The following is a 27,719-nucleotide window of genomic DNA, read 5'->3' on the forward strand; positions in this document are numbered from 1 at the left end:
ACAATCAGGCACTGAAAGTGAGTCTGTTAACTCTAAATGAACAGATCTTGTAACAGCACAAGTGAACAACAAAAAATACAATTTCTGAGATAGTTGATCAACTGCAAACAAGGGACCCACATAATCCAATCCAGTTATTGCAAAGGGGAAGGTAGATTTAACCCTCAATTCTGGCAAAGGAGGGTCTGACTGACTACATGGTCTAGAATCAAATCTCTTGCAAGCAACACATTCTCTACAAACTCTTTTGGCCACTTGTCTCAATCCAACAATCCAGTAAGAGTTTCTAATGGTGGACATGAGGGTGTGAACACCAGCATGTTTCAAAAGGTTATGCTGAAACTGTACTATAAGTTTGGCCACATGACAATTAGGAATTATAATGGGGTGCTTGCTGTCATAACTTAAGTCAGAATACTGAAGTCTACCTTTGACTCTCAGCAATCCATTAGAATCTAGAAAGGGGTCATATTTTTATCAAGGAAGAATTTCTAGGAAGGGGTTTCCCTTGAGACAAAGCATTTCTTTCATTCTCATAACTTTCTTTCTGAACACAGATCAAAATATTGTCCTTTGCTTTGATCAACTCCTCATAAGTGAGAGGGCCAGAATGTTTTGTGCCATCAGGTTTGCAATTAATAATGAACCTCTTAACCCAAGCAACAATATTCATAACTTTGCTAAATTCACAATACTGTATCTACTAAAGTCAAATACAGATGTGGCTTTCTCATTAACAGTCAAGGCTGTTCCCTCTCCCTTACTCTCTTTACAGGTGTGAGCCAAAATGTGTGTCTCATCATCAATATTAGCTCCAGCATGGAAACATGAGGAACTAGATAACCAATTGGGACCCCCAAGCCACATGTTATTTGAAATTAGTTGATCAGCCAAAAGACCTCGGGTCATCAAATCAGCGGGGTTGTCTACACCAGGGCAATGGAACCAATTGCTTGGAGATGTTAATGTCTGAATTTCAGTTACTCTGTTAGCAACAAACATCTTCCACCTATTAGGATTACCTTTTATCCAAGACAGAGCAACCTTAGAATCTGTCCAGCAAACTAATCTTATACAATCATTCAAACGTAGGGCAGATTTTACAAAATGACTGAGACGAGCACTCAACAAGGCTCCAAGAAGTTCCAGCCTGGGTAATGTAACCCATTTGATGGGAGCTACCCTTGTCCTAGCCATAACAAATGATACATGAAACTCCTTATCTGATTTAGGTATATGTAGATATACACAGCTACCATAACCCTTTTCAGATGCATCACTGAAAGCATGTACCTCTAATCCTACTAATAAACTTAAAGATGAATCTGGGTAATAACATCTATGGATTTCAAATGTCTTAATACTTTGAATACCATCAATCCACAGCTGACAGTTCAGCTGCAAGTCATGTGATAGGATTTCATCCCATCCAAGCCCTCGAAGCCAAATATCCTGAAACAGTATTTTAGCATACATGGTGAAAGGACTTATTAAACCAAGTGGGTCAAACAGCCGAGCAATCAAACTCAATATGTTCCTCTTAGTGAAATTCAAATCAAAGTTACAATCCAAATTAAGTCCCATGAATGAAAACACATCCTTAGAGGCTTTCCAATGCATTCCCAATAACCTTGTAGTCTCACCAACTTCAAAAAACTGGTTAAGTTGATGAGTTAAACTCTTACTGTTAGAATTCCACTTGGACAAAGTCATGCCAGCATCTGATAATATACTCTGAGCTTCACGAAACATTGTATTGGCTTCTTCAACAGTATCTGCTCCTGAGAGCCAATCATCCACATGCAAGTTTTCCTGAAGCTCTTGCACTGTCACTGACACAGGATATGAATTCAAATGATGTCTAGGAGAGGCATTCAGTAAAAATGGACTACTGGTGTTACCAAAGGGTACCCTTACAAACCTCATTACACATATGGATTGTCCGCACTGCCACAAAAACTTATGAACATCCTGATCTGAGCGCTGAACTCTAATCTGTAGAAAGGCTTTGGTTATGTCAGCAGTCAAGCCAATTTTCCATCTTCGGAATCTTAGTAATATTTCAACTAGATCTGGGATTAGTGAAGGCCCAGATTCCAAACAGTCATTCAAAGAAACACCATTAGATCCCACTGCTGAAGCATCAAACACAGGCCTAATTTTTGAGGAAACACATTCCTTAATTACAGGTCTATGAGGCATATAGTAAATGGGATAGGGACCTTCCATTTCAGATTGAGGAACTTCTTCTATGATATTACTGTCCTCATAACTCTTGAGAACTTTATCATATTCAATTCTTAAACTAGGATTCCTTTCAAACTTAGAGTTAAGCGTAGCTAACCTCTTCCTTGCTCCAGTCTCATTTTCAAGCAGACTCAACTTAGAAACATCACTTTTCCAAGGAAGAGCAACCTCATACCTGCCATCAACAAACTTAACTGAATCCTCAAATTTATCTAACACTGGGTCTTTGGGAGGCTTATCCCTCCCAGCACAAATTCCAATACTTTCAAGGCTCCAAAATTCATGGAGCTCAGATTCATTAACAGGTTTAGCAGTATTCATACACAACATCTGGTGAGATACATTCTCTTCCTGGGTTTTCATACAAGAACCAGACAATATCCAACCAAACACAGACTCAAAGGCCACTAAATCATCACATCTTATAAGGTTCTCTGAGGAAACAAAACACCAGTAATTATCCACACCAATCAGTATATCCAAAGTGAGGTCACGATCACGTCCATAGTCATCAGCTAACTGTAGATGTGAAAGGGACTGCAAAACATCAGAGGGAATCCTTTGATGGCTTAACCACTTCAGTACGGGACTTAAATCTCGCGGGCAGCAGCCAATGCCAGCCGTATGACGTAACGTAATAATATTCGCATCATAAAATATAGTCGCCGCTTATATCGATCGTTCTCTCTTTCACCCGCGAATTTTGAAAACCACAGAGAATGGGATTCAGGGCGCATTTGGGAGAATGTAAAAACACAGGGGCGACTACAATAAATATAATCAAGACGGCGATATGGCAGCGTCGCGAATCCACTTGCTCCTCATGACGCCTACGTGTGTGGCACCGTATGGAAGGGGTTAAGGGTGGGCAAATGGTCTCAACTTCGACCGCTAATATTGAGTGAGGATTACCCTGAGTGTCAATCACTTTCACATCATATACATTCTGTTCTTTTCTATTTTGTGATTTCTTATTCCCAAAGGTTGAGTATGAAGTGTACTTAGATGTAACCCACTTGGGTTTGATTCTTCTAACAATATCATGGCTCATTTAAGTAGTGTCTGCCCCTAAATCAAACATGACAATAGCATCAATAGATTTCCCATTATTAGTTAGAGTCTTGACTCTTAGCAGTTTGCAACACAGTGGACCTTTTAACTCTCTGATCATGAGAGATGCCAACATGCTCAACAGTACCACTACCAGTATTGACTGCATTATTAACTTGTTCACTGGGGGTGTGGGCAACACCCTGTCTACTTGGTGAATTATTAGTGACACAAATTGTTTTGCCTGTTCTGCAAAACAACACATTGTGATATCCGGAGCACTGCGCACACTTCACTTTTCCTCTACATTCCTTGGACATATGTCCTTTGACGAGGCACTTAAAACAAAGTCCTAGGGATTTCACTTTCTCTTCACGTCTAAGGATATCCAATCTCAATATCTGATTGCACTTTTCGGACTTGTGTCTTTTCTGACGAAATACACACTGTTGTGGTCCTTCTTCAGCTGACATCTGCAAGGCTGAAGCCGAACTAACTATTCTTCTTTCGACATCTTGTGGTGCGTTGCTCTCCACCATGGACAAATCCTTAAAAATCTCCGATCGTTCATGATGCTGGATCTCGGTTTGCAGAAACTTCATTAACCAATCCAAATCGCCTTCACATCCAGCACTTTCCCTCGACCACTCCAAATGGATGTCCTGTGGTAGGCGAGCTACATTAGGAGTCAACACCAGGCCATACTGGTTACCGCTGAACCCAAGGGCTTCCAAACTTCTTATATGGCGCAACAGTTGGTCTCGTAACTTCCATAGGGAGTCACACTGATTAGCTCCTTTAGCTCTAGACGTCAAAGAAGCGTTCATTAAACCCAACACATGGGCGAATACGGTTCTTTCAGTGCTGCCAAATCTCTCTTTGAGTAGATCACATGCTATCTTATAATTTGCAGCGGTAAGCGCCAAACCTTGAATGACAGAAAGTGCCTCTCCTCGAAGGAGGGACTGCAGGTATGAGAACTTGCTTATAACAGGTAAGTCACTCTGGTCAACCAGAGCTTCGAAGCGGTCCCAGAAGGGTTGCCACTCTATAGCTTCGCCAGCATATTTAGGGAGCTCTAAACTAGGTAACCTAACCTCTGATCTATCCTTAGAAGAAACGGAGATAGAATCACTTACAACAGTTATATCCTTCAGGCGCTTGGCAGCCTTTGCTCTAATCTTCCTGGCAGATCTTTGAAACTTGTCAGTTTCATCCATATCTGACTCTACTTCGTCAGAGTTCAATTCCAACTCCACTGCCGTCTGGTGCTTCTCAAGATCTGCATGCCTCTTGTCAAATATGCAAATGGTAGCTTCTAATAATTCGAGGCTGGTAGCGTCATCATTCAATAAATCTTCTAATTCCTTGACGCTTCGCGTCACCCAGCCTTTGGCTGACGCTCTCTTTTTCTTAGCTTCTTATAAATCAGCCAACATCGTGTCAAGCCTTAAAATGGGTTAATCTTATTCTTAAAGGACTTAGATAGGGTTTCACGGGTCTGGGCACCAAATGTAATGTTCAAAAATCTCACAATATCTGCCGGCTTTAACAGAAAAATCGAGCGGGATTCAAATAAAAAAATATGGCGTTAATTCTGTTTATTTACTTATGAAAACAAGATATTTCAAAGATGATAAATAATTACCCTCTTTCCCTGGATCCAAATAAATGCACAAACATAATCATATCAAAAATATATAGCAGACCATTATAATGATAATGGTGGTATTAATCAAATCTAACCAATTCAAAACAAGTAAATATAGAAATGGCGGGAAGCAGACGACAGGCCACCTAGCAAGGCGACTTAAGGGCGATAGTCGTATCTTTAACACTATATCATGTAGGTGTGCTCTTCCAAAAATTTACCCTTTTTCTTTTTTGCTTTTGAAATATTTTTTTTTTCTATGGAATGGTTAGGATAGGAGGTATTGGTATAATTGGTCCTTGGATAATAGAATTTTCATATTAAATATCTATCTATGCTTGCATGTTTCTGGAATTTTACCAAGATCTCTTGATTAGAGATAGGAGGGCTTTAAGAGGTCATAAGAACAAATTTGAAATTAAGGATGACATGTCTAGGGCTTGGCCATATGGGCCATATCAAGCTTTCTATGATTTTTTTTTTCATGTCCATCTCTATGTTTCTTCCTTGTTTTTTTTTTACCGGTATTATTTAATTTCCCCTCTAATAAATAATATTTAATTTATTGTTGGGGTTTTCTTTGGACCATTTCTAATATTTTGCATTTCTGTGTTAAGTTTTTGTGTGACAAAAATAATAGAGATAGTAAAAATCAGCACATACAATATTCAAAATTGTTTGACTTACTTGCAATCCATTCCCCATTATTAAATGTTGCTTCTTGGCCACCTAAATTAATCTTGATTTCGTTAAAATCCTGAGACAGTTCACGTCCTGATTTATCTGATTCTCTTCGCAGGCTAGACAGAGACAGTGATCTTCTTGGAGGAGCTTTTCCTGGGGAGAATTTGCTCCCAAATAAATTCAGAGGCATTTTGTACACAAATGTTTATATTTCCCTCTTGCACATCATTTGTCTATTTGTAAACAAGAAAAAGTTGTGTACAAACATTCGTGTCGGGTGAAAACTCAAAGCTACACACGGTCATAAAAAATTGTCAAAACTATCGTATCATGTTTATTTATTTATTTTTGTAATATTGACTAATGTAAAGTCAAATGTAACGGAGGAGTATTAACATAACTATGTACTGTTTATAATAGATAAGAGTACAAACAGAAAAGGTCTCGTTATCTTTTCTGAAAATACACTCGCATAAGATGATATAAGTACACTGTATTAGCAAGTGCAAATAAGTCAATTGAATAATAACTATTGTAATCATCTGACTGCCTTGATATTTTTTTCTGAATCATTTGTAATACTTTTATCTAATACTATTTTGGTTTTCACACACACCGGGTCGACGGCCAAAAGGGTTATGTGGCGACTGATCACTAATCTGTGACTCCAATTCCTATCCTCGGGAATCAGTTCGATTCCAGTTTTCAAGGCTTTTACAGTCTCTGTGGTGTAATGGGTTGAGGCTCTGTGAAGGTGATCTTATTGTTGGCCGAAAGCAGTGGGTTCGAATCCTGTGTGCGACTGTCATAAAAAATATCAGATTGGTGTCGACGTTACTAGCGAATTTCTCTCATAGTTGCAATGGCGAAAAACGTGAAAGGGATTTGTTCCGATCCTTACCCCTCGCCACTAGTGGGCTTGGGCCTTGTGCAAAACAAGAATTGGGGTCGCAGATTAGTGATCTTCCCTATCTTCGGGAATCAGTTCGATTCCAGGTTTCAAGGCTTTTACAGTCTCTGTGGTGTAGTGGGTTAAGGCTCTGTGAAGGTGATCTTACGGGTGGCCGAAAGCAGTGGGTTCGAATCCTGCATGCGGCTGCCAAGAGGTCTCTTGCCAATAAGCGCTTTTTGCATGGGCGATTAACTAAGGGGCGATTGATAGTGGTGGCTTGGGAGAAACGGGCACGGAGCTTGGACGGCGGCGCCGACGCCTGCGATTAAAATCACCAAAGTTGAGAAAATGGTAGGAGGAGTAGTAGTAGAGAAAGGATGAAAAATGGAAAAATCTTTAGTGGGAGGTAAACTGAAATGAGAAGATGTAGTATAAGAGAAAGTTAGAAAGGAAGCGAATTTTAGTCGAAGATTATTACGTGTAGATGTTTGTGCGTGGGGCTGTAGTGACGCAGCCTGCGGGCTGTCACACACTGATCCAAAAACTTCCGGAGCTAGCCTAATATAGTTCCCATAGTTGGCAAACGGTGAATATGCGCTAGCCAATCAGAAACCAGCAAAGCGGACTCGAGAGACGAGCGACCTCCCTTGCCAACTACTCAGGTCCCACCGGTGGCTTATCAGGAACGCGCTCTAAACGCTCGCCGGTGGTGGCGAGGAGATATATCTCCTTTGCTGCTGCCGGTCTGGCACAGGCTGACCTCTTCGTTGACGTCGGCAGGCGGGTTTACACCGCCCGCCTAACCCCCCCCCCCCCCCGCCTCTCGCACCGCCACTGAATCAACTCTACAGGATCTCAAACTCAACCTGGGGAAAAGCAGGCTACTCAGGCCCCACCTTTGGCTTATCAGGAACGCGCTCTACACACGGGAAGTGAACTCTACTCACTTCCCGTAATATACACACACACACCTCTCACAAACATAGCCACGACCCACGCACAAACATCTACACTTACTTTTTCTTCGACTAAAATTCGCTTCCTTTCTAACTTTCTCTTGTACTACATCTTCTCATTTCAGTTTACCTCCCACTAAATATTTTTCCGTTTTTCCACCTTTCTCTACTACTACGCCTCCTACCATTTTCTAAACTTTTGTTGGTGATCCTAATCCCGGTGTCGGCGCCGCAGTCCAAGCTCCCAGTCCATTTCTCCCGAGCCACGACCACCAACTGCCCCAAATTACAGACATTCTTCCCCTCCCACAAAAACCGATCCCGCGCAAGCGGTTGGTCTTTCCTAGGAATTCAGAATTCAGACCATACCTGTGTGCTGGGTAGCACAATTGATAGTGGCCTTACCTGGACCCCACACTTCCGCAAACAGGGAGCGAAAGCTAGGGCTGTGCTGGGAAGGCTAAGACGCTTCAAAACTGCAACACTGACCACCAAACGTCGATTGTACCTAGCCCTCGTCAGACCGATTCTGTGCCAGTCCCCGGGACTAAGCCAGCTGACATGTCCCACTAATAACTATGACCATCAGAAGGTTCAGAATGCCGCTGTCAAGTTCATCACGGGTTCGCGATGGAGCGACTTCAGAGCTACTGAGTCTCTACACCGAATTTCCAACATCCGTCCACTCAACCAACACAAACACAAACTTCACATAAGACACCTAGAAAAACTGCACGACAGACACAAACACCTGATACAACACATTACACCTAGACCACACCGTACAGACTATCTGTCAGCTGCGCCCGTCCCACGTGCGGTGTACACGATAAGACGTGTATAACCGTACCTATCAATAATGCACCCCTTCACCAGCTTTGACTGGTGATAGCAATAACAATGATGATGATAATAATAATAATAACAATAATAATAATAATGATAATAATAATAGTAATAATAATATTGCATGTAGCCCATTAATTGACAGGCTATAAGCATACGCAAACAACTCTCAAACCCAACCTGGGGAAAAGCAGGAAAAGCTCAGGCCTTACCTGGGGCTAAACAGAAACGCGCTCTACACGCGGGAAGTGAACTCTACTCACTTCACCTCTCACGAACATAGCCACGACCCACGCACAAACATCTACACTTACTTTTTCTTCGACTAAAATTCGCTTCCTTTCTAACTTTCTCTTACACTACATCTTCTCATTTCAGTTTACCTCCTACTAAAGATTTTCCGTTTTCCACCTTTACTACTACGCCTCCTACGATTTTCTGAACTTTTGGTGATCGTAATCCTGGTGTCGGCGCCGCCGTCCGAGTTCCCTGTCCATTTCTCCCGAGCCACGACCACCAACAGCCCCTGAACGCTCGCTTAATCGCCCGGTGGCAATAGCCCTCTTTTATACACTACTATATTTTCATTTTGTCACAGACATTCTTCCCCCCACCCCCACAAAAACCGATCCCGCGCAAGCGGGTGGTCTTTTCTTGCAAGTCGCAGAACACTACCGACTCGTGAACCAACAACATCTCCTCGTCCAGTCTTGTAGCCGTCCCATCGAGCCTCGCCGTCATCAGCTGCCACCGCCTCTCTGATGTTAGGCTCCCCGTCCAGCTACAACTGACCAGCTCCACTAAGCTGTGGCCTTAGTCCGAGCTTCACCTATATTTCTCATGTGACACTTCTAGTGTCGCACCTTGTGGCTAATTACCAAAAAGAGATTAGAGATTTCTTAAGTGTGAAGTTCATTGTCCTGCCGTTGTTCCGAACTAAAACTACTACAGGGCGTAGTTATGTTCGTGAGAAGTGTGGACTATGGACTAGCTAGGGCAGACCAAGTCCCCATCTCCATGGCTTTCGGTACTTGCAACCTTCGTTGTCGCAAAGCTTCCCAGTAAGAAGTTATGTGACCAGGAATGAGTGCGAGCGCAGGCCCTACAGGGCATCCGCTCACTGTTGAGACCTGGGACTATTATACGGATGGTCCCAACAGGCCTCGTAGTGCGGGGGCTGCCTTCGTGACAGATGGCTTGACCTTCAGCAGGAAAGTATCTGGTCATGCGTCCACTCTCCAAGCTGAGGCCATAGCGGTCCAATGAGCGGCTTGGATACAACCTAGCCCAGCGACAATGTACGCCTACTGACCTCCATCCTAGCACTCCTGCTGAAGCTATACCATCAAGGCAGGAGTATTACGCTCAACTGGGTGCCAAGCCATGTTGGTGTCCCAGGCAATGAGCTAGCCGATGCGGCAACAGAAGCGGCGCGCCAAAGACCCAAAGTCGATGTTGTCGTCCCTCTCAGCAGAAATCAGTTGCGCATACGCACCAGGGCTCTTAACCAGGTGCAACGGTTCCTCCAGAACAGACTGGAGGCAGAAGTATTAGAGAGGGCAAGGTGGTACAGGGCAGTCACCGACTATGAGCCCCTTGTACTTCCTCGCTCCATACCTAGAAAAGTGGAAACTCTGCTCCTCCGCCTGCGGCTGGAGGACCGTTGTTTCTGGCAAATAAAAAGAAATCCAACACCAGAAGAAAGATGCCATCACTGCAGCCACCCTAGAACACTACCTCCAGCATTGCCTCGCAACTGCTTTGCTGAGGTGAGAGCCCCCGACAACATCTGAGTCTTGTGCGCTATGTAGCCACTTCAGCCAATTTGAATTGCGTCGGCTGATGGAGTGTCAGCCCCCCCTTTAAATTTTCTCATGTGTTGATTTAATTCACTGTTAATGTTAGCAAAGGGTGCATTCACCGGGATGTGCATACATATCCCGCAAATGTATACACATCTCGTGGATGCGAGTGGGTGTGGCCAAAACCACTGAATCACCCTACAAACGGGTTCACACAAAAGCCCGTGGGAATCATATTCCCAAATTTCGAAGTCGAGTCAAGTTGTGTGACGGCCAGTTTGTTTTTGACCAGCGCCGCGTCACCACAATACCCCCCCCCCCCTCCTTCTTTGGGAGCGAGCGCCGCGGAGGGTAGGACGAGACGCGAGTGATGTGGCAGAATCGGGCCGGCCTTTTAACCACCCGACCGGAACGGGTGATTGTGCCGTCAGATGGCATCTCTGGAGAGGACGACCTGGATGATGGAGAAAGCGGCGGCAGCGTGCTGTAGGCGAGGGGGTCCTGGATGAGCATGGAGCTGTGGAGATATACGGTTAGGTGAGAATGGCTGCAGTGAAGGGGAGAGTGAGTCTGGGGAAAATTAGGGTATTGGGGGCTAGAGGGAACACTTGTGGTGGGATGCAGGGTTGGCCTGGGTGAGGGAGGAGACGGGTGCGGCGTACCGTAGGGGTGGTCGATGTCTGGCGAGGATCCTGACTGAGCCTGGCACTGTGGGTTTGGGTGATCAGGTGGGAAGGGTTGGCCTGAAGAGACGAATGGTCCCGGGGCTGGGGTAGGGTCTTGAGGTTCGGGGGGAACACTCAATATGGGGTGCAGAGGTTGCATGGATTGACCTTGCCCAGTGATGAGGATGGGGTCAGGACCATGTTGTAAGAGGAATTGGAGGGGGTGGGGAGGGTTGGTAAGGGAAGAAAGGGGAGGGTAAGCTGCTGGTTTGAGCCCGTTGATGGAAATGCGATCTGGCTTGTCATCTCGGTCGATGAGGAAGTGTTTCGCCGATCTGCTGATGACTTTGAAGGGTCCATCATACGGGCGTTGGAAAAGGGTTCGTCTGGAATTTCGCATGACGAAAACGTAGTCACTTGCAGCGCGGGCCGGGGAAACATGCACTGACTTTGATTGTGGCATCCGAGGTGGCTGGGGGGCGGGTGTTGGCGAAGATCTCCCTGATGAGTTGAAGGAGGGCGTAACAGTCAGGATCGCCAACGGCAGGGGTTGCAATCTCCCCAGGAAGGCGAAGGTTTTCAGCGTAAACTAGCTGAGATGGAGACACGTCACTGTCGACCTTAGAAGTGTTGCAAATGGAGAAGAGCGCCAGGGGGAGGGCATCAGCCCAGTTACATGAGGGTTGCTGTGCCTTGAGTGACTCCTTCAGCTGGTGGTGGAATCTTTCTACTAGTCCATTGGCTTGAGGGTGATAGGCGGTAGTCTGGTTGCTGTTGGTGCCAAGGAATTTGAGCATTCTGGACCAGAGATCAGATTCGAACTGGGAGCCCCTGTCGGTGATAATGGCATGAGGGGCGCCGAATCTGGATAAACCAACCGGAGAGGAAAGCACGGGCAGTTGTCTCAGCAGATATATCTGGGAAAGGGATCATCTCTGGCCACCTGGCTACCTGTCGACGCACGTGAGCAGGTAACGCATGCAATCTCCCCAGGAAGGCGAAGGTTTTCAGCGTAAACTAGCAAAACATTGAAATGGGATTCACAGTAAGAAAACTTGACTCCCTGCTACACTGGATTTTTTTTTTTTTTGTATATGTACGTAAAGTGTAACCCCTTATTTTCCATAATTTCTAATGGGAACTTTATGTAATTCATAAAATTTCTAATTGTGTGCGATACCGAAGAATGTAACTTGTGTACTCGTATATCAAGAGGTAACTGTATGTGGGAAGGCTACTATTGATTTCCAGTCAGTGAAATTCAAGGCAACAATTATTACATTATGAACAGTGTTGTGTGATGTTGCCATGGTTGTTCAATATGTGTATATAGGGGATGGTTGAGAGGTAAATGCAAATGCTTGAGAGGTTTGAAATTGGTGGGTGAAAATGGAGGAAAGTGGGTCATGAATCAATTGTTGTTTGCAGATGATACTGTTTGTGGCTGATTCTGAGGAGAGACTGAAGCAGTTGTTGACTAAGTTTGAAAATGTGTGTGAGAAGACAGAGGAAAATAAATATGGGTAAAAGTAAAGTAATGGGTTGTGCAAGGAATGTTAATGGTGGCATATGGGACAAGTTTGAAGGGTGAATGGCTGGAGGAAATGTAGAAATCTATGTAGGGCTACAAGAAGCAGTGAATGGAAAAAGAGAATGTGGAGGTGGATTATATAGTAAGAAGGAAATAAAAGTTTAGGGAATGAAAAGTATTTTGAGAAATAGGTATGTGGGAATAAATGCAAAGAGAGTGGTGAATGAAATGATTGCACCTCCAGTATTGTACAGAGCAGACTTGGAATTTAAAGGAGGCAGAAAGGAAAAGCTTAAATGTGTTTGAGAAGTATGTTTGATGTTACATGGATAGAGTGAAAAATGTGGAGGTGAGGCACAGATCAGGGGTGGAAACAGTTGTCAGATTGGGCAGATCAAAGAGCGCTGACTCGGTTGGGTATACAGAAAGAACTGAGTGAAGAAAGACTTGTAAAAAGTCTGGAAAGCAGAAGTGGATAGTGAGAATTAGGAAAAGACCATCAATAAGGTGGATGAATTAGGTCAAGGGGGGTCACTGGATATAAGAGGAATGTCTGTTGAGTAAGGAAGAGAAAGATAGGAATGGAGAATGTGAATGGATAAAGGAATGATGTAGCTTGAAAGGATACCCATATATACTACATATTATCTCTTAAGTGGATTTCCAGTCAATGAAATTCAAGGCAACAATTATTACATTATGAACAGTGTTGTGTGATGTTGCCATGGTTGTTCAATATGTGTATATAGGGGATGGTTGGGAGGTAAATGCAAATGCTTGAGAGGTTTGAAATTGGTGGGTGAAAATGGAGGAAAGTGGGTCATGAACCAGTTGTTGTTTGCAGATGATACTGTTTGTGGCTGATTCTGAGGAGAGACTGAAGCAGTTGTTGACTAAGTTTGAAAATGTGTGTGAGAAGACAGAGGGGGTCAATGTGACGAAATGGCTGGGGGTAAACCAACTTTGGTTGTTGGGGCCATCTTTGGAGACTAACTTACTGCATTGCCTGTGACCTAAACAGTGTGGTGGAAGATAGGGATGACTCTTCATCCATGAGATATGATGGGTGTTAGATGGGTGAATGTAAAAGGCTGGTAGAGAAGTAGGTAGAAAGTGGGGTAGATGGTGAAGATTGCATTTTATGGGTTATGAAATTATAAACACAGCCAAAGGCGTGCGAGTTGCATAAGCTCATTCTCCTCTTTGTGTTTATAAACAATGGCTGGGGACCCGAATTAATTGCTGACTTGTAGTATGTGTAACTTAAGTGAATTATGCAGATTCGAGATTGCTTAAGTAAACAATATTGCATACAGATTTGTAAAAATGAATCTGATTGGAGACAGGATGGAGAAAATTCAATTGGTTCATAATTGTTAGATCATGCCCTTTGGGGAGGATCTTAAAATACATGTTCTCAATGGGGAGTCCCTTGGTGTATCTAAGAGAACCAAGTTGTAGTAGAATTTGTGAAGAAAATAAAGGAAAAATCCCTACATTTAATTCCCTTTCCTATACATACTATAATACTAAAAGAAACTAGGTGATGTGAATATATCCTATACAAAGTGGAACTAAAGTCAAGAACTTGACTAAGTTGGAAGATCGGAGGCACAGGGCCTACTAAGTGGTGAAACAAAAGTAGAAAGTGAAGGGGGCGTACAAAAATGCATGAAATGAATGCTTTGATTTGGCTGACCGTCCTTATATGGGAGGGAATGCCTTTTGGTATATGAGCAAAATTGTTTACCAATCTTTTGAAGAATACATTAATGTTAAGTGTTTCCTGTTTTCCTATTGTTCTCTTGTTGGGTGTACCTGATCACCAGTTGCAAGACGATTTTGTCTTCTTTGGGAACAGCGTTCTTTTGAAATTTCTTTTGGTAGTGCCAGTATGAAATCCATTACCAGGCTGACAGGGTTAAAAATGAATAGACAAATTTGCAGAAAGAACAACAGGCAATAAAATAGATCCTTCATTATACACAATTTATTCACCATATACGAACTTATTTTTTCAATGTCACAGAACTGGAGGGTAGTTTAAAAAGTTGCTAGATTAGAGCAGTGGCATTATATTCCATTGTTCTTTTTGCATGCTCCTATTCTTAGATACCTATAGGATTCTTAAACTATAATGACTTCTGCTTAATTTTATAGCACTTGTGCTCAAAATGAAATGTAGATGGGTAAATGTATGAAGTATGGTAAACTTGAGCTTTCTCATTATGTTGACCATTAGTTTATATGCTTTCAAAAGCCAACTAGAATTTTTTTTTTTTTCTTTACGAACAGGCTCACAAGTGGTCTCATCTTCAAAACTCCTTTTCAGACTTTTTTTTTATGATGAAGTGGTGTTCCGGCAAAAGGGTAGGTTTGCTAATTAGGTTTGCCAATGTGATTTTTCATAAATTTTCAAGTACACCAACATCACTAACAAGAATGTTCCAAACAGCTTTCTGTTGCTAGCATCCTAGCCTACAAGAAAACTTGAAAAAAATTCAAAATGGAAACATATGGGCCTAATGTATTTGCAGCCATTCAAAATTTGTCCCTTGAATTAAGTTATGTTATAATGACCACACTGGACTGATTATAAAGGAACCCATCTCAAGTAATGCAAGAAAAATCATAAACAAATCCAGTTTTTATTTTGTTAAATCTATTTACACACTTGTGTAAAATTTTATTTTAGACTTTATACTTTACTTAATATGATACATTCAACTATACTATAACATTCCATCTTCTACAATCAAGTATTGTATCACACTGGCATCTTGACCAGTTGACATATCAGGTTGTTTATAGTACTTTTGTAAAACTGGGGAAGGGATTTATATGTTTATGCTATACTAAGTCACAGTCCATACCTTGACCTATTATATGTCCTTTGCATCAGATCAGAGTGCTTACACTATATGCACGAACAGAGCTTAAAATTTAAAAATGACCAATTCTTGATTGCAGCGAGCTCATCATGCATGACAGTATGACGATGACAGAAAAAAAAGTATAATGTATTCCCTTCTTAAAATAGTCTCACTTCCATTATACTGGATTAATAAAATACTCTTCAACCTAAGTCATCAAATGTAATTAAATCCAGCTCATGGAACTTGCATACAACACTCCATGCTGAACATCTTGGATGAACATTCACATTCTTCTTCAGTCTAAAAAGTTAGGTGAGTCATCCTATGAGGTCCTATTAACTAACACATAAGTGTGAGAATGGTGTATTCCCCATACAAGACACCCAATATCCAAGAAAGATATTTCTACATTCATTTCAATCTTAATCATCCCATCGTGATTTCCTTTTTCTCTCCTTTGAAGGCTGTGCACCAGTCCTTGTATTTATCCAAGCTGTCTCAAAGCTTGCTGCTGTGAACTGGAAAGAATGTAAATGTTTTAGATACTCAAAATATGACCGGGAGAATGAATTCTTAATTCCTGCTGCCTTACAGTTCAATGCTGCAACTGGAAAAAATTAAACATATTGACTGAATAATACAAGAAAGTAGAACTCAATAACAACAATGATAATGACACTATACTAATAGCAATAATATCAATAATAATCTATGTATATAACATGGGCCTCTTCTCCCTTATAAGAGGGTTAGCCACCCAAGGCATGCACCAACCCCCACTCATTTCACTCTTATCCATCACCCATTTGTTTCCCTTTAACCTTAGTTCCTCATGCATGAAGGGTAATCCTGGTCTCATATCCACTGCCAAGGTCGTAACCAAAGTAGCAAATAACAACACATCCACAGCAGGGCCAATCGCTTCATTTACATGGTAACTCTCCCTCCTTGTCCCTTCATTTGAAAAATAGAGATGACATGAAGAAATCCCTTTAGGTTGCATCAAATTATCATCCATACACAACCACTGTCCACTTACACTGATCCCCTGCTTTCTCCCTTCCCTGTTCAAGAGACATTAACCTTCTGGTCAAAACCCCTTTCACCCCATCCATCCATTTCACTTTTGGTCTTTCCCTTAAGTTCACTCCTTCCACACTTTTTTTTTTTCACTAACCTTTCCATGTGCCCAAATCATCCCAATAATCTTTCGTCAGTTCTACCTGCCAGTTTCCTTTCTACCCCTACTCTCTTCCTCATTTCTCACCCTATCCATTCTTATAGCCCCTGCCATATTTCTCAGATACTTAATCTCAAACGAATTTAAATTTCTCCTTTCTGCTTCTCTTAAATTCCAAGTCTCCACCACATGTAGTCATCAACATGAGACTGAGGAAATGGTACATCAAAATGGGCGAACCAAAGACAGACAGACAATAATAATAATAATGATGATAAAAAAAAAAAATAATAATACATACATACATACATACATATACCAAGGCTTTTTCCCCCTTCCAAGGGAGGTAGCCAGAAAGGGAAAGGCATAAAAACACTCCCACCCATTTCATCCCTAAATACACTCCACACCCCTCCCACCCTCCCTCTCATATGAGCACCTCCTATAATAAAAAAAAAAATAAATAAAAAAAAAAAAATAATAATAATAATAATAATAATAAATACATTCACATTCCTTCCACGATTTACTACACACTCGATTAACCCATTCCAAAACTCTTCTCTTCACAATTGTCACTACCTGGGGCATATACAATCACAAAGACCCAAACCTCCCAACCTGTTCTTATTTCTACCTACTTTATCCTTGATGACACTTCCTTCCATTCAATCACACACACACATCTCATCACCTAACAAATGACCCATTCCCTCCCTTTCTTGTCCTGAAACCCTACTTACTACACTCCCGAACTCAAATTCATCTTTCCCTTTCAGTTTAGTTTCACTCAGTACTAACATATCCATCTTTCTTCACACAAATATATTACCAATTTTTTCTTTGCTCTTGCTTGTTCAACATCCTCACACATCAAAGACCTAATCACTGGGGCACTGGCTGGAGTCTTCTTCCAAGGCTTTCTTTTGCCTTAACTCATTGCAAGAAAACATTACATAGAGTGGGAGATTTCCTGGTCCCCTCACTTGTCCTATTTAATCACCTTCTATGACACATAAATAATATGGTGACAGATTTCTAATCCCCTCCTCCACAGAACTGCAGAGATTAAAAGAAGGGGATATTCAAGAGTAATAAAGGATTAGATTCAAGGAGGCAGCAAAAAGGAAGGGCAACAATAGTAAAACAGCAGCTCATCATTCCTCAATCAGTGGAAATTTTTCTCTAAAATAGACAAATGATTCATGTCTCTGGTCAGTAGGGATGTTTCTAAAGTTCCCTAAAGTAGTGACTGTATAACTATGTAGTCAATACCCCTGTATAGGACAAAATCAAAGACAAATACACGATTACCAACTTGGCTTCCCTATTCTTGCCAGTGAGGGAACTTCTAACAGGAATTGTATAACCATAATAGGTTAAGTAAAATTTTTATAATCAGGTGAAGTGCTGTATCCATTGCTATGATATACTTTTGAAGGCATTCTGCAAGGGTAAAAAAACTACCAAGAACTATACAAAACAGGTATAGTCTAGGGCAGCGTTTCTCAACCAGGGTTCCCCGGAACCCTAAGGTTCTACAAAAGGTCCCTAAGGGTTCCACGAGAACAAGTGAGAGCTAATGCACTTTTGATTCTTTATATTATTTCATATATGCAATATAATTAAACACACACGACATATTCTTGGTTATTGTAATAATGTAATATAGATATCATCCTATCTAACCTATTATTACGATGAAAATAAAATGAGAAAGATATGGTATGTGTTTTTTTTTGCGCGGGGATTCCTTGAGACATGCAATTTATTTTAAAGGTTACACAAGGGTAAAACGGTTGAGAAACGCTGGTCTAGGGGTTAACAGAAGAGTATCAGCTTTTTCTGTTCTTGTAGAATATGTTGTGGCACTTAACAACTTACCTGGGATTTATACTGTGATTGGAAAGCTGCCTTCATTGCTGCTAATCGGTTTGTGGCAGGTCCTGTTGTGCTTGGATCACCACCAGCAAGTGCCTGACTTGCTGGTCCTTGGTTAGATGGACCAGTGCCATATCCACTGGCACCTCCAGGTACTGCACTAGCTCCTCCATATCCAACACCTGCATTGTTGTTGCTGTTTTGGGATGAACCTAATCCAGGCCGCTCTCGGAATCCCAATCCCCTTCCACCCAGTACCTTTGCTTTGCCTGCTTTGAAGCGAGACTTTCGGAACCAAGAGCTCTGCATTGCCAAGTCCATAAGCTCCTGAGGTACCTCTTGAGCTGCTCCTTCTAGATTCCTCACTAAATGACCAGCAAACTCTTTGTCCTTGTCAGTTATTAATGTAAAGGCAGTACCTTTCTCACCAGCTCGACCTGTGGATGTACATAAAAGGTTATTGATTACATAATTTAGTGAAAATGTTCAACAATTTTCATTAACCCGAGTTTAGCATATGAAAACATGTTATAGTTGGACAGCCTTTACTGGCTTTGATTCATGAAATATACAAAACATTAACTTCTAATACACTCTTAACATACCTGTTCGTCCTATTCTGTGAGTGTGTGTGTCAATATCTCTTGCAACATCAAAATTGACAACTGTTCTAATGTGAGGAATATCCAGACCTCTTGCAGCTACATCAGTTGCAACTAAAATGGGCTTTTCTTTCTTCTTGAATGCAGTTATAACTTCATTTCTCTCATATTGGCTCATATCTCCATGTAGTAAAAGAGCCTCAAATTCCTTTGTTTTCAAATTGTTTGCTAGTTCCTCTGCATTAGCTTTTTTTGTGACAAAGATAAGTACAGACCCAGACGACATAAACTCCACCAAACGCCCAACAAGCCAAGACCATTTGTGACCCCCCACACCCATCACTTTTACAATTTGGCTAACATCCTGATTTGCTTCTCCCAGTTCTCCTTGCACAACTCTGATGGGATCAGTGAGAACATCTCGGGCAAGTCTTTCCACTTTCTTTTTGAATGTTGCACTGAAGAGAAGAGTCTGTCGATCTGGTCGAACATGGTCACATATCGAACGCACTTGAGGTTCAAAACCCATGTCAAACATCCTATCAGCTTCATCAAGGACAAGGAAAGTCACTCTCTGTAGATTGGTTGCTTTCATCTTGATCATATCAATCATACGCCCAGGAGTTGCCACAACAATCTCTGCTCCAGCCTCCAAGGCTTTAGATTGTTCCCATTTGCTTCCACCTCCGTAAGCACAGACAACCTGAATGTTATATACTTTACCAAATTTCTTTGCTTCTGAATAAATCTGTTGAGCCAATTCCCTGGTTGGTGCAAGAATGAGACCTATGGGTCCTTCATCTGGTGCAAGTTCCCGCTGGTCCATTATATGTACCAGTAATGGCCATATAAATGCTGCTGTTTTTCCACTTCCAGTCTTGGCAATTCCAATAATGTCACGTCCATTCAAGGCAATGGGTACAGACTGGGCTTGAATTGGGGTTGGTTGTGTATACTCGGATTTACGGATGGCTTTCATTAAAGCCTCATCAAAACCAAAGTGACCAAAGCTGGAAACTGGTTTGGGAGCATCAAATCCAGTAACCTGAAAAAAAGAAGTTTAAAATGATACATACATACATATACCAAAGGCTTTTTCTCCCTTATGGATGACAGGTCACCCCTGCATCTCACCCATTTAAATCTAAAATGATACAGGGCAAAATATGCATCTAACATAAACATAAATTTCCTTTTACTATATACATATATATGATTAATTGCTGCCTCAAGTTTCACCAAATGGAAAACTCAAAGCCCCATATTGGCTGGCAACAGTTTTCAGGTTTTCTCGGAGAAGAAACGGGACTGTTGTCAAGTTGTATTTGCATGGGACGGTTTCTATATCACTGGCTCAAAATGGTAGCAGGAGGGGAGCAGTTGCTGGTGGTCAGGTCTCCATGTGTAAAAAAGTGTGAGAAATACAGCTGAAGTTGAGAGAAAGATTTTGGGCCTAGTCATGGATGAATCTCCTGATGGAGGTATAAAGAGGTTGACAGGTTTGAAAATGGGCTACTTCATTGTCCATCTTACAGAACCACCACCTACAGGAACCCATCATTGGTCCAGTACATATATGAAATTAGTTATAGTGGAATAGTGAAGTGCATACTTCCACTATCCATGAGAAAAGTGGACAAACAGGAATATTGTAGTTTTTAAGAGATCAATCTGTTAAGTGTAGTTGGTAAAGTGTGTGATAGGGTGTTAATTGAGAGGATAAGGAGGGAAACAAAGGTAGAAATTGAGAAAGAGCAGCATGGGTTTAGGAAAGTGAAAGGGTGCATACATAAACTTTTTGTGGTAAGACAGATGGGGAGAAGTTTTTGGCTTAAGATATGGCTTTTAAGCTTTCATGGATTTGGAGCAAGTGCATGACAGGGTTGACAAAGAAGCATTATGGGATCTGCTTCAAATGTATGGGATGGGGGAAGTCTTTCGAGGGTGGCAAAAAATTTACATGTATTTACCTAGTAATAGAGCTTGTGTGAGGGTAGGAAATGGAGAGAGTGAGTGGTATGAGGTGAAGATGTGACTGTGCCAGGGTTATGTAACATCACCATGGTTTTTCAATGTGATAAGATGGTGAGGAAGGTAGAGTAGAGGAAAGTGGGAGGTGAGCCACTTATTGTTTGTGGATGATACTGTTTGTAGTGGAGTCAAAGGATAGAATCAAAGCAGTTAATGGAAGTTTGATAGGTTAAGTGAGAAGAGGAAGCTTAAAGTAAATATGGGCAGAAGTACAAGAGGTGAGGATAGCAGTGAGTTGGAGAAGTTTAAAAGGCAATAGGCTGGAAGAAACAGAGCTTTTAACATTTGGAATTGCATGTAGCAGAGAATGAAGGTATGGGAGGTGGTGACTTATAGAATAAGGGAAGCAAATAAATGTCTGGGAGGGAATGAAAAGTGTCACAAGAAAGAGGTATCTGGGGATGAACATGTCTCTATTCCATACCCATGGGCAAAACCACCCCTTAATACAGTCTTCTCTTTGTGTTAAACCAATAGAGACTGATTGATTGAGCACAAAGAGAAGACTGAATGAAGGGGTGATTGTACCCACTGCAATGTGCCAACTGCATGGTTAACTGAGAGGACTATGGAGTAGAAACTTGGGATTTAAAGGAAGCAGACAGGAAAAGCTACATGCTTGTGATGAAGAGTATACAGTGGGGATCATGATGATAGCATTAAAAATGAGGCAAGGCAGAGAGAAGGGGTGGAAAGGGAGCTAGCTGACAGGACTTATCAAAGAATACTGGGATGATTTGGGTATATGAGAACAAGAGAGGAAAAATTAACAAAAAGAATGTGGAAGACAGGTGGATGGAGTAAATTCAAGGGGAAGAACAAGAATTGGATGGACTGATAAGGTGAAAAAGGCAATACAAGAAGAATGTTGAGCGGGAAAGGAAGAGAGTATGAAATGGACTTGAGTAAAAGTAGCTAAGGATGAGAAACTGATGTAGCCTGAAGGGGTTTCACCTTGTCTGTTCTATAAATTCTGTTGGGGATAGTGGGGAGTGGAGATGGGTGCCATGCAATGAAACAGCAGGGCTAAATAAATTTTGGCCATCAGACCCTGCTGTGAGGTTGGTGAATTGCCTCTGACCTAAGCAGTTGGTGAATGACAGGATCCTTCATCCACAAGGAAATAAGATGGGAGGGACATGTATATATGAATGTACAGGTATGTGTGTGGCAAAAGGAAAATAGATACAAAGAGCTTTGAAAGATGCCTTACCTGGTAAAGCACCCAAGTTAGATGGGTGTTCTGTGTTTATTTGATGAAAGAATAGTTATAGTGGGATGGCTGGTAAGATTGTTTAATGTGTCTTAGAAAAGGAAGTATACTGCTGGTTTGGAGGTGTATGTACAGTCCCACTATACAAGAGAAAAAGGAAATATAAGAATACAGTAGTTTTGAGAGATCAATCATTTACACTAGTCTGTAAGATGTATAGGAGGGTGTTAACTGAGAGGACTAGGAGGGAAACCAAAGGAAGAGCAGTGTGGGTTTAGGAAAGTGTAAAGTTTTTGAAGTAAGACAGATGCACAAGAAGTGTTTAGCAAAAGGTATGTTTTCTGAGCTTTCTTGGATTTGAAGGCATATGGCAAGGTTGAGTAAGGGGTTATTGAATGTGTTGAGGATGTATGGGATAGGGTCTACTGAGTGGATGAGGGAGAGGCCGTTATGTAGTGAAGCAGTGGGGTAAACCAGCCTCAGTTGTCAGGTCTTACTATGGAGGTGCTGTGTTGTGCTGCACTGCTTCTGGCCTTAGCTTTGTGGTAGGAAAAAGAGATGACCTTTCATCCATGAGGAGCTAAGATGGAAGGGACAATGAATGGGTCTTTGAATGGGTGCGTGTTGAATGTAGGGTGGGTGTATGTTTAACTCATCTATCCCTCTTCTAAAAGGGAAAGAGAGCTTTTTGGTATATGTATGTAACTATATATATTCTATCATACTGCAAACAATAAATATTTACATTGTTTTTACATTTATATAACTTTATTTCAAGTTTTAACCTGTACTATATTTAATGCACTGATATCTTTATCTACCTATATACCAAAAGCTACATTTACATTATCTTTACCTTCACACCAAGTTTATTTCTAAGCTCTTGAACTTGCACTACATTCAGTGCACTGATATCTTCATGCTCCATGTAAAAGTTTTTCGTAAAATCTTCATACTGTATGGTAGTGTGGTCTATGGAAGGCAATGGATCAATGTACTTTGGCTTTTTAGGAGCAATAGGATTTCCATCCTCATCATATTCAATTTCATCTTCACTCTCCTCTTGTTGTCTGAAAAGAAAAGATTTATCATTTATAATCTTACATAAATAATTGCTGCTTCATTTCACTGTAAACCTGCAGATCCAAACTGGCTGGCAACTACTCAGGCCCTCCTACAGATCTCTCTGGGAAACAAGTTGGACTGTGTTGTTTTAGCAAGGGACAGTTTATGTCACTGGAAAAAGGGGAGTAGCTGCCTGCTGTCAGGTTTCTTTGTATGAAAAAGTACATACATACATACATATACCAAGGCTTTTTCCTCCTTACAAGGGAGGTAGCCAAAAAGGAAAAGGCATAAAATCATTCCCACCCATTCCATCCCTGAATACACTCCACACCCCTCCACCCTCCCTCTTATCTCAGCACCTCCTGGATGACGGGTCATCCCTGCACCTTGTCCACTGCCCTGGGTCAGAAGCAGTGTCGCCAGACACAGCACATCCACAGCAAGGCCGCTTCATTAAATCGGCGACCCCCCATGCATAAAAGGAGAAGACGGGGAGAAATCCCTTCGGGCTGCGTCAAATTTTGCTCACACATACTACCTCACCCCCCATCCCCCCCGCCCATTCCACCTCATGCATCACAACATCATCCATATACAACCATTCTCCATTCACCCTGTCTTCTGTCCTCTCCCGTCCTTCCTCAACAGACATTCCCCTCTTCCCCAAAGCCCCTTCACCCCATCCATCCACCTCATCCTAGGACGTCCCCTCATGTTCACTCCCTCCACATCTGCCTTCCATACCTCTTTTACTAGTCTTTCTTCACTCATTCTTTCCATGTTTCCAAACCATCCTAATACTCTTTCATCAACCCTATCTCCCAACTCCCTTTCCACCCCTGTTCTTCTCCTCACCTCCTCATTTCTCACTCTATCTAGCCTAGTAACCCCCATCATACTTCTCAAACACATTCAAACTCCTTCTCTCTTCCTCTCTTATGTTCCATGTTTCTGCCCCATACAGTGCTGTTGGCACAATCACTCCTTCATACAATCTCCTCTTAGCATCCATTCCCAAATGTCTATTCCTCATTACACTCTTCAATCCACCAAGGCATTTACTCGCTTCTCTCAATCTACATTCTACCTCCACCTTCACTCCACCTTTTCCTGCCACATTTGCACCCAAGTATCTAAAACTATCCACTTCCTCCAGTCGTTCTCCCTTAATGCTCACTTCCAGTGAAAAAGTAGAGAAAATAAAATATGAAACTGGTAAGATAGATTGGGTTCAACCTTGAGATTGAATATCAGACACACAGAGTTGAACTTCCACGTGGAGGTGAGAGTGTTAACAGAGTTTGCAGATATACAGCACAGAAATGGTGATAAATCTGACATCTGTCTTACAAGACCTCACTTACTGGTACCTGTTATTGGTCTCATCCATATAAGTCTATCTAGTATATAAATGTAAATGGATTCAATTACATGTCTTGAACCCCCCTCCTACCTACCCATCATAAAGTTAGGATGGTGCCCCTTACAGAGGACTTTGTTGTGTGGAATTTATTGAACCATGCCCTTGGTTCAACTTGCCAGTGCCAAGGGACCCCTAAAATTCTCAAATGTAATTCAGATTTAGGATTATATTCACTGCATATGCTGACTCTTAAAATACAATACTACTACTTTTACATAACTACCAAGAATCAACAGTACTCAACAAAATTTTGGGCCAGGGAAAATTATTATACCTAGAAAGGAATGATGTTGTTCAAGGTGTTTTAATTTTGCCATAAGTTTAGGAGACCTACATCACATCATGGCATTCCTCTGGTTCTTGCTGCCAGCAACTACTCAGTTCTTTCATCTCTATAGAACAAAGAATAAAGACAGAATAGGACCAATTAAAGACGATGAAAATGTCATGATAGAATCGGAGGAAAAAAAATGAGTGAGGAGTTTAACAATTATTTTCTTTCGGTGTTTACTAATGAGAGGTTAGATAAAGTACCTGACTGTGATCCGATTTTCAGAGGGGATGAAGAAAGTAGTATATCTACTATCAGCATTAGTAAAGAAGTAGTCAAGCAGAAATAATCCAGCCTTACCTTGACACACTCAACACATGGTTCATCACAAACAGACTCAAAATAGCTCCAACCAAATCTACAGCAACACTTCTCACCAACTGGACAAAAGAACACAAATACATACCTCATCTCTACATCAACAACACTCTAATACCACACACAAACACACCGAAAATTCTTGGTGTAACGTACGATACATCCATGTCTTTCAAACAACACCTCACAAACATAAAAAACAAATGCACACCTAGACTTAACGCACTTAAGTCAATCACTGGAACAACATTTGGACAAAACAAAGAAACTAATATAACAATATACAAACAATGCATACGCTCAGTGATGAATTATGCGAGTCCTGCATGGGCTCCTAATCTCAGTGAGACACACCACAACACCCTTCAAATCATACAAAACAAAGCCCTAAAAACAATTACAGGCTGCACAAATACAACACCTACAGACCATTTACACCATGAAACAAAAGTCCTCAAAGTCAAGGACCACCTCGACATGAGAGGCACACAAACACTTGCTGCAGCCACCACAAACACATCACACCCACTACACTACATAGCAGAACACCCACACACACCAAGAAACATTAAAACTACACCCAAAGACCTTTATTACGCACAGATACTCTCTTCTCTTCCTCCACAACCACCAAATACCAGCCTCCGGAAACATATTCATAATCATATCACTCACCGCTCCATTAACACACTGAAAGACAACACACTGCTGCATGCCAGACCCCCTGATATCCACCCTTCTGAATCCTCTCTCCCACGAAAGGACAGAGTCCACTTGGCCAGACTGCGATGCGGTCACCACCCAGCACTTCTAAGCTACCAGAAGAGGCTGGACGACCGTGTTGTGAACAGCTGCCCAGGATGTAACACTTCACCCCATACCATACAACACATAATGGAAGACTGCATTATACACAATCATGCACGCAAACAACACAACATACACTCTATAAAGGATTTGTGGGAAAACCCAGTTTCGGCTGTGGCCTTCCTTGGGGAGACGGGACTGCTCGGACAGACAGTCTAGGGAACGACAACAACAACAACAACAAGTAGTCAAGCAGATTGAAAGACTTAAAGCTACAAAATCCCCGGGACCAGATGAAATTTTTCCGAGAATGCTTAAGGAGTGTAAATTTGAAATCTGCGACCAATCAACTGAAATATTTAATAAATTGGTAGACACTGGTTTTGTGCCTATTGCTTGGAGGCAAGCAAACATTGTTCCTGTTTTTAAGAAGGGAGATAGATCGTCTATATACAACTACAGGCCAATCAGTGACATCAGTTATAGGACAAATGCTTGAATCAGTAATAGTAAATAGACTCAGAGAACACATCAAAAGCCCCTTTTTAATTCGCGATTCACAGCGTAGTTTCTTCATGGGTAAGTTATGTGTGACTAATCTTCTATCCTTTTACATTCAAGTATATAAGGCGTCAGATAACAATGATAATTACAATGTTATCTACCTTGACTTTAGCAAAGCGTTCAACAAGGTGCCACACCAGAGACTACTAAATAAAATCAAAGCCCATGGCATAGGAGGAAAAGTGTTAGAATGGATTAGAGCTTGGATTAGTAACAGAAAACCATAAATGGAGTAAAATCTAGGTGGGGCAATGTTACTAGTGGGGTCCCACGGCTTGGTTTTGAGTTCCTTGTTGTTCATTATGTACATAAACGACTTAGATGATGGGATAAATAGTGATGTTAGTAAGTTTGTGGACGTTACTAAAATAGGACACCAAATTAAGTCAGGAGACGACGCAGAGATTCTGCAGGATGATCTTAACAAATTGTTCACATGGTCGGTGAAATGGCAAATGAACTTCAATATCTCTAAACGTAGCGTGTTAAATGTAGGGCTACACAATCCCAAAAATAAGTACAGCTTAGATAAAATGCTTTTAGAGAAAACTGAGTGTGAGAGAGACTTGGGAGTTCTAGTGAGTCCAGACCTTAAAACCAGGAAACAGTGCATTAGTGCCAGGAGTAAAGAAAACAGAGTATTAGGTTTCATTGCTAGGATGGTAACGAATAGAAGTGCAGAGGTAATTATCAAACTCTATCTAGCAATAGTTAGACCCATCCTTGACTATGAGGTACAGTTTTGGTCTCCGTCCTACAGAATGGACATTAATTCACTAGAATCAGTACAGAGAAGAATGACCAAAATGATACATGAACTCAGAAATTTGCCTTACGAAGAGAGGCTTAGGCACCTTAACTTACACTCTCTGGAAAGACGCAGAGTGCGGGGTGATCTAATAGAGGTGTTCAAGTGGATCAATGGCTTTAACAAGGGTGATGCAAACAAGGTCATCATATCAAAACAACAGGGCAGGAGTCGCAGTAATGGTTTTAAACTGGACAAATTTAGATTTAAGGAAATAAGCAAAAATTGGTTTACTATTAGGGTGGTTGACGAATGGAATAGACTTAGTAACCTTTTAGTAAGTGGTGAAACTA

General features: G+C 41.6%; 2 protein-coding genes across 6 annotated transcripts in view; both read right to left on the minus strand.

The window, feature by feature from the left end:
• The window catches only part of Cby (beta catenin antagonist chibby), a 56,049-nt gene extending 50,108 nt beyond the window's left edge, over positions 1 to 5,941 (minus strand). The window contains exon 1 of one of the 2 annotated variants that reach the window (XM_076196968.1): positions 5,636 to 5,941. In XM_076196968.1, the coding sequence (XP_076053083.1) occupies positions 5,636 to 5,822 (187 nt within the window). In that variant the 5' untranslated portion in view covers positions 5,823 to 5,941. The remainder of the gene's footprint in view (positions 1 to 5,635) is intronic. The other variant, XM_076196969.1, reaches the window with a different exon arrangement.
• An 8,358-nt stretch (positions 5,942 to 14,299) lies between these two features.
• The window catches only part of LOC143032356 (ATP-dependent RNA helicase DDX42), a 41,593-nt gene continuing 28,173 nt past the window's right edge, over positions 14,300 to 27,719 (minus strand). For all 4 annotated transcript variants that reach the window (XM_076196970.1, XM_076196973.1, XM_076196972.1 and 1 more), the window contains 4 exons: positions 22,964 to 23,177; positions 18,867 to 19,908; positions 18,265 to 18,698; positions 14,300 to 15,718 (listed from right to left, as the gene is read on the minus strand). In XM_076196970.1, coding sequence (XP_076053085.1) covers positions 15,623 to 15,718; positions 18,265 to 18,698; positions 18,867 to 19,908; positions 22,964 to 23,177 — 1,786 coding nt within the window. In that variant the 3' untranslated portion in view covers positions 14,300 to 15,622. The remainder of the gene's footprint in view (positions 15,719 to 18,264; positions 18,699 to 18,866; positions 19,909 to 22,963; positions 23,178 to 27,719) is intronic.

This window comes from Oratosquilla oratoria, chromosome 13 (assembly GCF_046742065.1).
Source record: "Oratosquilla oratoria isolate Oo_2021 chromosome 13, ASM4674206v1, whole genome shotgun sequence".
Lineage (NCBI taxonomy): Eukaryota > Metazoa > Arthropoda > Malacostraca > Stomatopoda > Squillidae > Oratosquilla > Oratosquilla oratoria.